General features: G+C 49.0%; 1 protein-coding gene and 1 long non-coding RNA gene across 2 annotated transcripts; one reads left to right on the plus strand and one right to left on the minus strand.

The window, feature by feature from the left end:
- Nucleotides 1–374: 374 nt before the first annotated feature.
- On the minus strand, nt 375–1,446 carry LOC309889321 (olfactory receptor 14C36-like; the record flags this gene model as incomplete). The annotated part of the gene is made up of 1 exon (XM_082782090.1): nt 375–1,446. The coding sequence occupies one exon, from the start codon at nt 1,444–1,446 to the stop codon at nt 400–402; it is 1,047 nt and encodes a 348-aa protein (XP_082638216.1). The 3' UTR covers nt 375–399.
- Nucleotides 1,447–12,329: 10,883 nt separating this feature from the next.
- LOC309889324 lies at nt 12,330–13,058 on the plus strand. The gene is made up of 3 exons (XR_014319218.1): nt 12,330–12,410; nt 12,614–12,739; nt 12,981–13,058. It is a non-coding gene; the product is annotated as an uncharacterized lncRNA (long non-coding RNA).
- Nucleotides 13,059–13,962: the final 904 nt, after the last annotated feature.

Below are 13,962 nucleotides of genomic sequence, written 5' to 3' on the forward strand. Positions count from 1 at the left end.
CAGGGAAGCAGCAGCCCCGACCTGAAGGCAGCAGAGAGGCAGAGCCCAGGGGGCAGTGAGGGGCCACCGGGGCTGCTCCTCCATGTGGCAGCTGGGCTCTTGGCCCTGAACCCCTCCTGCATGCTGGGGCTGCTTCCCCAGCTGCAGAGGAGATGAGAAGAGACAGCAGCTGATAACAATGAATTTCTCCTGACTATTGTATTTATGTACATGTGAAGCCCAGTTTTATAAGTACATGAGACCATTGGGTCAGAGTAAGTTAGAAAAAATAACAGTCAGAATGTTAAGAATAACTTTATTTAAACGAAAACCACAACTTGGAGAAAGTATTAATAAAGACAAATAATAAACAATATTTTCCTATCCGTTTCTGAAATAGCCCTGGAACTCAAGTGCACATTACTGATTCCAAAAAAGCATGTATCCAAAGAGTTTCTTCACTGCCTCCTTGAGGTCCTGGTTCCTCAAGCTATAGATGAGGGGGTTCACTGCTGGAGGTACAACCGAGTACAGAACTGACACCACCGGGTCCAGGGATGGGAAAGAGATGGAGGGGGGCTTCAGGTAGGCAAACATGCCAGTGCTGACAAACAGGGAGACGACAGCCAGGTGAGGGAGACATGTGGAAAAGGCTTTGTGCTGGCCCTGAGAAGAGGGCATCCTCAGCGCTGCCCTGAAGATCTGCACATAGGACAACATGATGAAAAGAAAATAACAAAAACCTAAAAAAACACTAAAAACAAGTACTCCAACTTCCCTGACGTAGGCATCTGAACAGGACAGCTTCAGCATCTTGGGAATTTCACAGAAGAACTGGTCCACAGCATTGCCTTGGCAGAGGGGCAGGGAAAATGTATTGGCCGTGTGCAGGACACCATGGAGAAAGCCACTGCCCCAGGCAGCTGCTGCCATCTGGGCACAAGCTCTGCTGCCCAGGAGGCTCCCGTAGTGCAGGGGCTTGCAGATGGCAATGTAGCGGTCGTAGGCCATGATGGTGAGGAGGGAAATCTCAGCTTCAAAGAAGAAAGCAACAAAAAAGAGTTGGGCAGCACATCCTGCGTAGGAGATGGCCCTGGTATCCCAGAGGGCATTGGCCATGGCTTTGGGGAGAGTGGAGGAGATGCAGCCCAGGTCGAGGAGGGCGAGGTTGAAGAGGAAGAAATACATGGGGGTGTGGAGGCGGTGGTCACAGGCTACAGCACTGAGGATGAGGCCGTTGCCCAGGAGGGCAGCCAGGTAGATGCCCAGGAAGAGCCCGAAGTGCAGCAGCTGCAGTTCCCGCGCGTCTGTGAACGCCAGCAGGAGGAACCCGCTCACTGAGCTGCTGTTGGGCATTTGCTCTTTGTGGGCATGGGGTCCTGCCCAAGGAAATGAAAGAAGGTGATTATTAACAGTAGAATTATCTGAGGAAAAGGATTTTAATTTCTTATTTAAGCCTCCCAACATGCTAGCTCACTTCCAGGAAGACATTTGGCAGATCCCTTTCCTGCATTTGGATTGATGCTGCCTGAGACTGTCCTTTGGAGCAGAGGACTCTACTGTGGGCAGTGCAGGAGTCAATCCTGTCCTACACCAATAGGTAAAGAACATAGGTGGACTTGTATATTTTCTTCTAACTTACCCACCACTCCTGTGGAGAGTCTCTAAGGCAGAAATCCTGCGCATTTCTCCTTCATTGCACGTGAAATACTGTGGATCCTCTCTGTGGTTTCAGCTGATCTGTGTTGCAGGACAACTGCACTCAGAGGTTCACCTGAGAAGAACCCGAACACTGCTGAGGGCAGAAGAATCCAGGCTCAAAGTGCCCATCTCCAGACCCCTCACCCTGTCCCAGTACTCCCCTTCCCCCAAGCACACCAAGGGCTCACTCCATGCGCATCTGAAGCCCCCATCCCCAGCCAGCCTGGGAACAAGACCAGCAGCAGCACGGCCAGGTGGAGAATCCAGGAGGAATGCCAGCGTGCTGCTGCCAGGGGAGGCAAGGCCAGGGAGGGACAGACGGACACTCAGCAGACCCTCCTGTGCTGCAGCTCTGCCTGCAGAGGGGGCAGCTCCTGCTGGACACACAGGGGGCTTGAGGGCAGAGGCTGTGCTGTTGGGAGAGGAGAGCAGGGGGTGTCCCAGGGAAGGCACCTGCCCTGCAGGGGATGGCAGGGAGGTGGCTGAGCCCTCCCTCGCACAGCATTTCTGGCAGCAGCTCCCTCTCACCGCCTGCCCGTGTCCCTGCTGGGAGCTGGTTCTGTGTCCCCACATCTCCTCCCTCTCCACGCTCACAGACCCCATCCCACAAACTGTGTGCTCAGCTCTGCCCTGCAGAGGACTCTGAGTACAGGGCACCTCCCATGGGCATCACAGGTGTTGCAGCTCCTAAACAGAAGCTCCAGTAAGTACTGAGACCACACACATGATGCTGGTGCAGTCTTCTAGCTGAGGTGGCTTAAAGGACTTTATCAAGTTTGTCACTGTCATATTGATCTCTCTGTGCAGTCAGCACTCTAGGAGTCTCAGTCTCCTGTAAAATCCTGAAAATCCATTGCCATGAAACCTGCCTCTCCTCCACTCAAGGAATCTGAAAGCACAGAACCAAAAAAACCCTACCTCTTTAGCTAAACCAAGCCTTGGTCCCTCATACATGCCATTCTCTAAAGCATCTCCTAGTCCACATTACAGGTAGAATAAGACCCATCCTGACAGATGCTATCAGCCATCTGATGTGCCAGCTCTAGAAGGTCCCTTTGGCAACTGCACCTCCATTTCCATGCTGCCAGAGACTCACAGTGGCAAGAGTCTGCAGATCTGTCCTGCCACATGCTGCCCTCTGTTGTTGCACTCCTCACTGCCTCCAAGCCCTCTCTCCTTCTCTCCTCTCCCTGTGCTACCTGTGGTCAGAGTACCCAGCCCTGTTGAGCCCTGCCTGTCCCCAGCTCTGCTCCTGGGCAGAGCTGTCTCTCTGCAGTGCTGCCCGCTTGCCAGGAGCTCCCCTGGGGCCCAGGAGCCCAGCCCAGCTCAGCAGCACAGCACCCAACCATGGCATCGCTTGCTCTGTGCCATTGGGCTCCCTCGAGGGGTCCCCAAGGCCTCAGGGCTGACAGCTCCTGAAGGCAGCAGGGTCTCTCCTGGGGTGTGGTGTCTGAAGCAGACTGAAGTCATCACTGACTGATCCTCACTGAAGAAAGGGGAGATGGAGTTTAGAAGTGTTAGAAATGTTTTAACAATTCTTGTCAATAAAGAACAATCCTGTCTGCCTCTGGGTCCTGCACTGGCAATTTAATTCTTGAACCACAGATGCAGTGTGTCCCAGTCTCCCCCTCATTCTACTCAATTTATCAAGTCTTCAGAAAATACTCCTCAAATTTATGAACCTGTTTGCTTTTGTTATTCCGGACTTCTATTTCTAACAGTTACAGCCTTTTTTTTTTTGTCTTCTTTGAGATTAACTTAACACTGCTATAGATGTGTCTGTGAATGGCTGGGGAAGAATGTTTTAATTACTCGTGAAGCGTCAATAAGAAAGCTGTTTGTGTTTGATGTCTGGGAGTTTCAGAACAACTGATAACAACTAGTGACTGTTATGGGATACTATGCGGATCTTTGGTATCTGGTTAGGGGGGCCGAGAGATTAAGAAGAAGGAAAAAGAAGCTGAAGGACGGCTGGGAGACAAGACCTGCAGAAAATGTTCTATAAATTTGGTATGGTGCCAAGTGAGTACAAAGGGGAGAGGAAGACTACGAGCCTTCAGCATGAAAGACCCCTAGAGACCCCCAGAGGAGACTGATGCGCATGCTCCAGTAGGAGGGACTGGACCCCGGAAGCTAATTATAATAATCTGGTTTTTTTAGAAGTAGAAATGAATATGTATTAGTCTAGGAGCATAAAAATCAGCTGCTTGATGTAACTGGTGTGCATCCTGGTGGAGCGGAGACTCCCGGTGCACCCAGCGCTGTTTGCTTACCTCTATTCCTTTATATTCTTTTAATAAATCCTATTTTTTTATTTAATCCTAATTTGAATCCTGAGCCATTTATAACACTGGGTGAGAATAGCCCATGAGTTGAATTGTATCATGTTAATTATTATATAATACTGTATGTCATCACTACCATGATTACTATCTACCCTAGATGAAAATGGTGATTAATTAGAATGTATAGGAAAGAGTGTAACCTTAGCATGACATCAATGGTATGGAATAAGGGGTGGATAGACGTCCTAGTTTCAGTTAGGACAGAGTTAATTTTCTTCCTAGTAGCTGGTAGAATGCTACCTTTTGGCTTAGGATGAGAAGAGTGCTGATAACATGCTGATGTTTTAATTGTCACAGAGCAGTGCTTACACCAAGCCAAGGACGTTTCAGCTTCTCGCTCTGTCCTGCCAGCGGGCAGGCTGAGGGTGAAGCAAGAGCTGGGAGGGGACAGACCCAGAACAGCTGACCCAAAGTGGCCAAAGGGGTATTCCATACCATCTGACATCATGCTAAACAATATATAGGGGTGGCTAGTCGGGGGGAGGGGGCCGGACTGCTCGGGGTTAGGCTGGGCATCGCTCAGCGGGTGGTGAGCAATTGTATTGTGCATCACTTGTTTTGCACACATTATTACTAGTAGTACTATTATCATCATTATTGTTATTATTATTATTATTATTTTCTTGTCTTAATAAACTGACTCTATCTCAACTCACAGGCTTCACTTTCCTATTTCTCTCCCCCATCCCAGAGAGGGAGGGGGGAGGGCGAGCGAACGGCTGTGTGGTGTTTAGCTGCCAGCCTGGCTAAACCACGACAGAAAGGTGCTGGTTGAGCTGCTGACATAGTCATAAGACCTATCTCAAAGACCTTGGAAAGGACAAATCGATCAACGACACTCCTTGGGGCTCAGAAAAGGCAGATGTCAAACCCATTTTTTACTAGAAGCATGAACAGAAGTATGATTATGCCTAATCAATCATTAAAACGCCAGCTTTAACCCTAGCCCTCAACCAGGAACTAAACAAAAGTCTAACCCACAAAGTTTGCCCTTATCTGACACCTTGAGCAGGCACCTTGAGCAGAACACCAATCCCTCCCTCAAAGGTCTTTCCATTCCATTAGCCCTAGAAGGTGACCTCTTATCCCTAGATGTTTAATTGAACACCTAACCCCCCAAAGGCCTCCAACATATACACAGCACATCTCCTCTTCAACCCCTAACTTCAGCTGTTTGTCCTCATGGGGCATGGCAGGGACTGTGAGGTCCTTGAGCAAAGAGTCACTCTCCATCTCTTTTATAAGCCCCCTTTCATAAGTACTGAAAGGCCACAAAGAGGTCACCCTGGAGCCTTCTGCTCTCCAGGCTGAACAGCCCCAGTTCTCTCAGACTTTCTTCATAGGAGAGGTGCTCCAGCCCTGTGATCAACTTTGTGACCCTCCTCTGGACCCCTTCTCACAGATCCACATCCTTCTTGTGCTGGGGACCCCAGACCTGGATGCAGGACTCCAAGTGGGGCCTCAGAAGGGCAGAGCAGAGGGGGACAATCACCTGCCTCCACCTGCTGCCCACTCCTCTCTTGATGCAGCCTACGATACAGTTGGCCTTCTGGGCTACAAGTGCACATTGCCTGCTCATGTCAAGCTTTTCATCCAGCAGAAGCCCCAAGTCCTTCTCTGCAGGGCTGCTCTCAGTGAGTTCTTCTCCCAGCCTATCCATGTCTGGGATATCCCCGGTCCAGGTGCAGCACCTTGCACTTGGACTTGTTGAACCTCCTTAGGTTCACATGGGCCTAAATTTCAAAGTTCTCCAGTATCCTTTGGATGCCATCCCTTCCTCTGTTGCATCAACTACACCACTCACCTTGGTGTCATCTGCACACTTGCTGAGGGTGCACTCGATCCCACTGTCTATGTCATTGATAAAGATATTAAACAGTACCGGTCCAAGGACAGACCCCTGAGGTACACCACTCATTACCAGCCTCCACTTGGACATAGAACCATTGACCACCACTCTCTGCGTGTGTCCTTCAAGCCAACTCCTTATCCACTGAATGGTCCACCCATCAAATGTGTATCTCTCCAGTTTGGAGACTAGGATATCATGTGGGACCATGTCAAAGGTCTTTCAGAAGTCCAAGTAGATGACATTGGTTGGTCTTCCGTTGTCGTCTGATGTGGTCACTCCAGTGTAGAAAACCACCAGATTGGTCAGGCACAATTTACCCTTTGGTGAAGGCATGCTGGCTGTCTTGGATCACCTCTTCGTCTTGCATGTGCCTTGACATTGATTCCAGGAGGATCTTTTCCATGACCTTGCCAGGCACAGAGATGAGGTTCACCATTCTGTAATTCCTTGCGTCCTGTCTCCTAAACTTTTTAGAAATGGGAGTGATGTTTTCCTTCTTCCAGTCACTAGAGACTTCACCCGACTGCCAGGACTGTCGTGGTTTAACCCGGCCAGCAGCTAAATACCACGCAGCCGTTCGCTCACCCTCCCCCTCCCTCTCTGGGACGGGGGAGAGAAATGGAAAGTGAAGCCCGTGAGTTGAGATAAAGACAGTTTAATAAGACAGGAAAATAATAATAACAAAAGTAATAATAACAATAATAATAATAATAATACAATGGTGATAATAGGAAAATAATAATAATATGTACAAAGAAGTGATGCACAATGCAATTGCTCACCACCCGCTGACTGATGCCCAGCCTAATCGAGCAGTCCCAGCCCCCTCCCCTCGGCTAGCCACCCCTATATATTGTTTAGCATGACGTCAGATGGTATGGAATACCCCTTTGGCCACTTTGGGTCAGCTGTTCTGGGTCTGTCCCCTCCCAGCTCTTACTGCACCCCCAGCCTGCCTGTTGGCAGGACAGAGCAAAAGGCTGAGATGTCCTTGGCTTGGTATAAGCACTGCTCTGCAACAATTAAAACATCGGGGTGTTATCAGCACTCTTCTCATCCTAAGCCAAAACACAGCATTCCACCAGCTACTAGGAAGAAAATTAATTCTGTTCTAACTGAAACCAGGACACAGGACTTTTCAGATATAATGGAGAGAGGCTTGGCAATCAGCCACAACAGCCAAGTCCTTCAGTACCCTGGGACGCATGTCATCATTCCCCATAGACTTGTACATGTTTAGTTTTGTCAGGTGATCTTGAATGTGCTCTTTGCATACAGTCGGTGGGACTTTGCTCCCCCAGCCTCCATCTACAGGTTCAGGGATTAAAGACTTGGGAAGACAGACTGGCAGTGAAGACCGAGGCAAAGAACTTGTTTAGTACCTCAGTCTTCTCCATGTAAGTTGTTAACAGTAGAACCGCTACTACTACAAACAATAATGTATATAATAATAAATAAATCCATAAAAATAATATGTTGTTATAATTATCATTATTATCATTTTCCTTTTGTGTCCTATCAAACTGTCCTATTAAATCTCAACCCATGAGGTTGACCTTTTTTTTCCCCTCCTAATTCTCTACTCCATCCCACTATCTGTGGAGAAGGGGTGAACAGCACTTCACTTCTGAGATGCCTTCCAGGTTAAACCATGTCAGTCTTTTTGGTGCCTAGCATATGGCACACAGTTTGAGATGACAGAGCATATTAAAAGAAAATTGTTATCAGCATTACATCAATGTAAGAGTTGCTTATCACAATGTTGATTTTTTTGCTCTTGGGTCTGTTGTGCTTGTTTTCAGAATAGTGTTGTATAGCACATTATTAAATGTATGTGTTCCCTGTCATGTTGTTTACCATTTCTGGGTGTGGGTTTAAGGTTATTCTTTTGCTGTATTGGATAACACTGACTTATAATAGGATAAAATTATTGGTCATGAGACTAATCTCATACTTGTACCGGGCATTGCCATCACCTCCATACCTTGGGAACCATATATCGGAAGCTATTCAGAATTACACTCTTGACCTTTCCTCCTCAGGGAGTCAATTGGGGTGGGCAGTGGTGGGAAGGGAACAACAATGGCCATCACTTCTTCACTCCCCCTTTCTCCATCACCTCCCCCTTCTCCTCCAGGCTAGTTACAATAGCTCTGCAAAGCTTTGAATATACTTGGGATGGTCAAACCAGCATGTTCATATTGTGATGTCAAGTGAATGTGTTTCAGCTTTTGTTTAAACAAGTGCTTAAGAATGTCATTAAGGGATCTGTCCCCAGGCAAGAGAGTTAGGAATAGCAGGAAGTGTGGGAGAATATGGGCAGACACCTAGAGCTGTGGTCACCTCCAGTGCTTTGGAACTTCACCCCTAAGCAAGCGCAGAATCCTAAAAAAACTGTTGAAATGCTTGAAAAAGGTGTGTCATCACCCTGGCATTTCCAAAGGGACACAAATCGCTGGAACATGCTTGGTCTTGGCCTATGTTTACCAAGTCTCAATCAACACCACTCCAAAACCTGTGAGAGATCCTGCAGCCACTCCAACGCCTGTGACTGGCCCTGCAGCCTCTCCAACACCTGTGATAGTCCCTGTGGCTACTCCAACTCCCGTGACAAGCCCTGCAGCCCCTCCAACACCTGCAAGGGGCCCTGCAGCTATTCCAACTCCTCTGAAAGGCCCTACATCCACAAAGACGAACCCTGCAGCCACTTCAACACCTATTACACACCCTGCAGACGCTCCAACTTACTGTCACAGCCCCTGCAGTCACTCCAATCCCTGTGAGATATCCTGCAGGCACTCCAACTCCTGTGATAGTCCATGAAGCCACTCCAACCCCTGTGACAGGCCCTGCAGCCACAACAACTCCTGACATGGGCCCCACAGTTACACCAGCCCTCGTGACAGCCCCTACAGAAACTTCAAAACCTGTGACAGTCCCTACAGACACTCCAACTCTAGTAACAGACCCAGCAGCTGCTCCAACCCTGTGACAGACCATGCACACGCTCCACCTCTTACAACAGGCCCTACTGGAGAATGAAGAAGAAGAGATTAACCACATGATTTCTATACCAGAGTGAGCTATGAGATATGTGAAAACATTTCAGCCATCAAGCTGTGTCATGGTTTAACCTGGTTGGCAGCTAAACACCACACAGCCATTCGCGCACCTTCTCCCCTCCCTCTTTGGGATGGGGAAGAAAATCAGGAAAATGAAGCCTGTGGGTTGAGATAGAATCAGTTTATTAGGACAGAATAATAACGATGATGATAATGATAATGATAATAATAGTAATAATAATAATAATGTATATGAAACAAGTGATGCACAATGCAATTGCTCACCACCTGCTGACCAATGCCCAGCCTCTCCCTGAGCACCCGGTCCCCCCATCCCGGCTGTGCCATCCTAGAGTGCCAGGACACTCTAGGGGCTATTCTAATCCTCAGCAGGCTATTGGCAAGGCCTCTGGCCATTTCACCTTTTGGTCAACCGCCTTTTTTAATGTTTGGTCCATCCTTTCTATCTGTCCACTTGCCTGTGGTCTCTGTGTGGTATATAAAACCCATTTAGCTTCTAGTGCTTTGGCTGTCTCCTGGACTACTTCCAAGAAGTGTGGTCTGACTGTTGGTTTCCAATGGTACACAGAAGAAGTCTTCTGTATATCTGTAGAACCAATACTGAAGAAACTGAATCTTCATCAGATATAGTTGCCAGAAGAGTATCTGGATTAGGTAGAATTTTTGAGGGAAGCTATTCCTAGTGGGCAGGGTGCACCGCAATAAAGTATAACTACTTGACAGCCCTATGGTTGTGGAGTCTTACCCACGCATCAAGAGGAGCTGAGAACAAGGGAGGGCCCTGAGCCAGCATCACCAAGCCAGGGGCATGAGTTGGCTGAAAATAAAAAAGGGGGAATTGTGGGGAAGGAGTTTGCAGGTGGCTTTGCGCTGTTTCACATGTCCCTGAACTAGAGGTTATGATGAAGTAAGCAGTAGAAACAAAAACTTGAGCAAGGTTGTTGTGCACTGTAATATACAATAAATGTATGTTCATTGTCTTTTGTGTTATAAAAACAAGGAGTTCTGTTTGAGGAACGGGAGTTGTGAAAACTCCCTGCTGAAGTAAGGAGCTGTATAATGCTTGGCTAGACACTATGAAAATTCTTTTGCTTAATGTAACAAAATAGAGAACCCCCTCCCCTTCTCTCCTTCTGCATCTCAGTTGTCTCTTTTGTTCAAAGACACTGCTGCAAAGTTCATGTAACCATCTCCTGATAAGTTGTTAAACTAGTGTATCAACATCTTGCCTTCCTGTCTCACGCTGGGCCAACATGACCAAATAAAAAAAATACGTTGAACCACAACGCCGAGGAAGACTACGGCCTTCATCTTCACGAGCACCAGAGGGACAGAGACGGCCCCCCAGCAACAGTGCACGCAGTCGCAGAATATCCCAGGATGTGCTGCGTAATCCCGGAATTACCAAGATATAAAAAGGGACCCTGGCGGGGGTGAGGTGCGCGCCGTTGGCGGAGCCGAGACTCCCCGGCCGCCCAGCGCTGTTTTGCTTGCTGTTGGCTTACTCAATAAATTCCTTTCTATTATTAATGCAATGCTCTCTGAAAATTAATTAAGGGGGCAACTTATAACATGCACTGGAAGGGAAGTAGTCACTGCACCAAGCCTGTCAGAGTTTAAGAAGCGTTTGGGCTGTGCAATTAGTTACACGGTCTGAATTTTTGGGTTGACCCGTGTGGTGCCAGGAGTTGGGCTCCATGATCCTTGTGCGTCTCTTCCAACTCGGGATATTCTGTGATTCTATGAAATAACTTGGCTGCAGTGTTAAAGATGAGCTTTGCTCAGTGGCCAATTCTGGCTGGCTTCAGGTGCGTTTCTGAGGGTCTCTAACCAATTGTATGACAGATGCAGATGTGTGGACAGCGCATGGGGCTACATGAAAACTATATGTAGTGGAGAAAAATGGCAATAAAGGCCTTCTGTTCAAGAGCCATCAGGAGTTCGTGTCTTTCATCCCTTCACTTATGGTTGATTTACAACATACATTTGTGTAGTGTTATCTCTCTAGATCTGTTAGTTCTACAGTAAACCCTTTACCATCTATCTCTTACTTCAGTTCACTGGCTGAACCCAGTTCTTGTGCATGCTCAGGCTATCTCCTTCTTTCTTATCTTACTGCCTCAGCTGAGGCATACAAACTGAGCTGAGTTGGTTACACATCCAAAGACTGATGCATAGCACAAATTCCTCATGTAATCTTCTTCTGACACATCCTCCAGGCCTGGGTTATCTTGCCCTCACTTTGAGATACGAGCCTGTACCTTCTTACAGATGAAGCTGGCTAAGTAATACAAAGTTTCTAAACTTCCTTCTCTCTAACTAAACATAGTAAGGTTTGACCTAGCTGTTAAAAAAAAACACTTCAAATCGGACTCTATTGTTGTGTCAAGGAAGAGACCATTTGTCCTTTCAGCTTGGTATCAACGGAGGTGATGTCAATGCTGAGTACGCATGCCAAATTAGTCTCATGACCAGTTATTTTATCATATCATAAACCAGTGTTACACACTTCAGCAAAATGATAACCTTAAACCAGCCCCCAGAAACAATAACTAGCACAAAAGGGAACACGTACAGTAAGTAAAGTGCTATATAACTCACTTGAGAAAACGAACACAGAAGACCTGAGATTAAAAAAATCAACATTGTGGTCAGCAACTACTAAGCTGATCTGAAGTCTACAACAGAAAATTAGCTGTATCCTAGCTGAAACCAAGACAACCTGGCTGGAAATGGCTGTGTGAACTACATGTATGCAAACAGGCAGGAGCTGCTGGATGCAGGAGTCAGGAAGCCACAGGTGACAGTGGCTGCACAGTGATCTTGAGCCCTTCCTGGCCATCATGTCTGCAGTGTTGTTGCTCTTGCTGTACCCCAGGAGTGCTGCCACACCTAGCGGGGCATGAGGTCACAGAAGGACCCTTTGTGACACAGGCCAGTGTCATCTGGCAATAGCCGGTGCTGGCACAAAGGCCCTGCCAGTGTCCGTCAGGACAGCGAGGGGATAGGACAGGAGCGAGTGGGACTGGCGAGGAGCCCCCGCGTGCAGCCCACGTCTTTCCCCACTGCCTGTGGCTGTCCCGAGCCTGTGCCCTCCTGACTCTCACCTCTCGTCACTCGCAATGGAGACGAGACCCCCAAGCCGCCCCAGGGTGGCCTGGGAAGAGAGTGAGAGCTCTGATGAGAGCAGCTCTGTATTGGAGCCCGTCGAGGTGTGCGAGGTGGAGCCGCTGCAGCCTGGTGAGTGAGGGTCTGCGCTGGGGTGGGCAGGGCTGGGGCCAGTCGCGCCCCCTGCTTGAAGCCAGTGCCCCCTTCCCTTGCTTCATCCTGAAGCCCCTCTACAGTAATCCTTGCTCTCCTTCTGTCTTAGATGCTAGCTGGCTACCTGTGTACGAAGAGGAAGAGGAAGCTGTGGACTTCATCGAGGCCTTCGTCAAAAACCCAGAAAAGGTAAGAGCAGCCCTTTCCATGGCGGCTGTGCCTGCATGTCCTGGCCGTGCCCCGGCTCTGCTGCCAGGCTGATGGAAGGCTGCTGGCTGGGCAGAGCTGCTGCCCTCCAGGCGTCCCACACAGCTCCGCACCCCACAGTGCTGCGGTCCTGCTGGCTGTGGCTCCCTCCTCACACTCCCTCTTGGTATCTCTGTGGCTGCCAGGATGATGTGCAGAAGATAAAGTTCCTGAGGAACATCGTCACTGTGTGCAGAACCGCTGAAGAGAATGGCTTGTTAGAGGGCCTGGACATCTTCTGCCGTAAACATAAGCTGACAGCAAACATCCAGGTGAGGGGACGTCTGGTGAGGCTCCCTGGGCTTTGGGCAGGGGTGTTTGGGAGCAAACATACATGGACACCCAGCTACCCCGAGTGGGAGCTCGGGTGCTGCTGGGACCTCAGCACTGCAAGGTGCAGGGGGGCACTCTTGGCTGGGGATACTGGGACTCTGCCAACCCTGCCAACAGTGCTGGCTCTGCTGGCACTGTGTGCCTGTGGCTGCCAGGTTCCATCTAATTTGTGCTCTCCAGGCGCTGTTGGAAGAGAAGCCTATTGATTACCCGTGCACAGACCTGTGGGAGGAAGCCTTACTTGCTACTTCTGCCTTGAGGTATGTGCCCAACCCTGTCCGTGACTTGGCTAGCACAACCCCAGGGCATGAGCCAGGTGACCCTGACCCTGGCAAGCACACATCCTCCATCCGGGCAGGCCTTTGTTTTTCCATGCTCGGGACTTGTCCAGAGGGAAGAGGGAGCCTTGCAGCTTCCTGACTCATCTCAGCCTTTGCCCCAAAGCAGGAGGTATCAGGACTGTCCTCTGGCCCAGGCCAGCCTTGCAGAAGAGGATGCATCCCCCAGCTGGGCTCCTCATCCCTCCCACAAAGTCCTGCCCATGGGAGGCTGTGGCATAATGACCACACAGACACCAAGGTTCTTTAAGGGATCAGTAACTTCTTCTTTATTGAGGGCATAACTTCCACTCCCTTATTGAGGACAGGCTCCCTTTTTATACCATTTGCTCTACAGAAGTATTTTTCTACTAATTATTCATTGATCAACAACTTTGCCCAGCAACAGCAAACACCGAGCAACTTCCAGGTCTTAATGGCTGGAGGACAGGCAGTCTGAGCCAGCAAGGCGTCTCCTGAATGGCCCCTCTTTGTTCCTTCTGAACTCTTTACATTCCTCATAGCCTCATCGTTAAAAGTCCAATGTTATCACCAATCATGGGGCTTGTCAACCCCCATGGCCACGCTTCCACTGGAGGACTGTGTCCATCTCCCTTTGTCGTAGAGGCACCGTTCCCACTGACAATGTCTCTCTCTCTACAGCACAGTGGAGACTGTACTGGAGGGTGAAATGTTGTCTCTCGTAGCTGCATGCGTTAGCAGCGTCTTCTTTCTTCTGAGAACTGAGGATCTGGATGCTTGGTTCACCATGATGGTATGTGCTGCTGATCCACAAGAGCCCCCATTCCCCTGCACTGCATGGAGTTTCCTCCTGCTTAGAAACA

This window comes from Aythya marila (genome assembly GCF_965140915.1).
Source record: "Aythya marila genome assembly, chromosome: 35".
Classification (NCBI taxonomy): Eukaryota; Metazoa; Chordata; class Aves; order Anseriformes; family Anatidae; genus Aythya; species Aythya marila.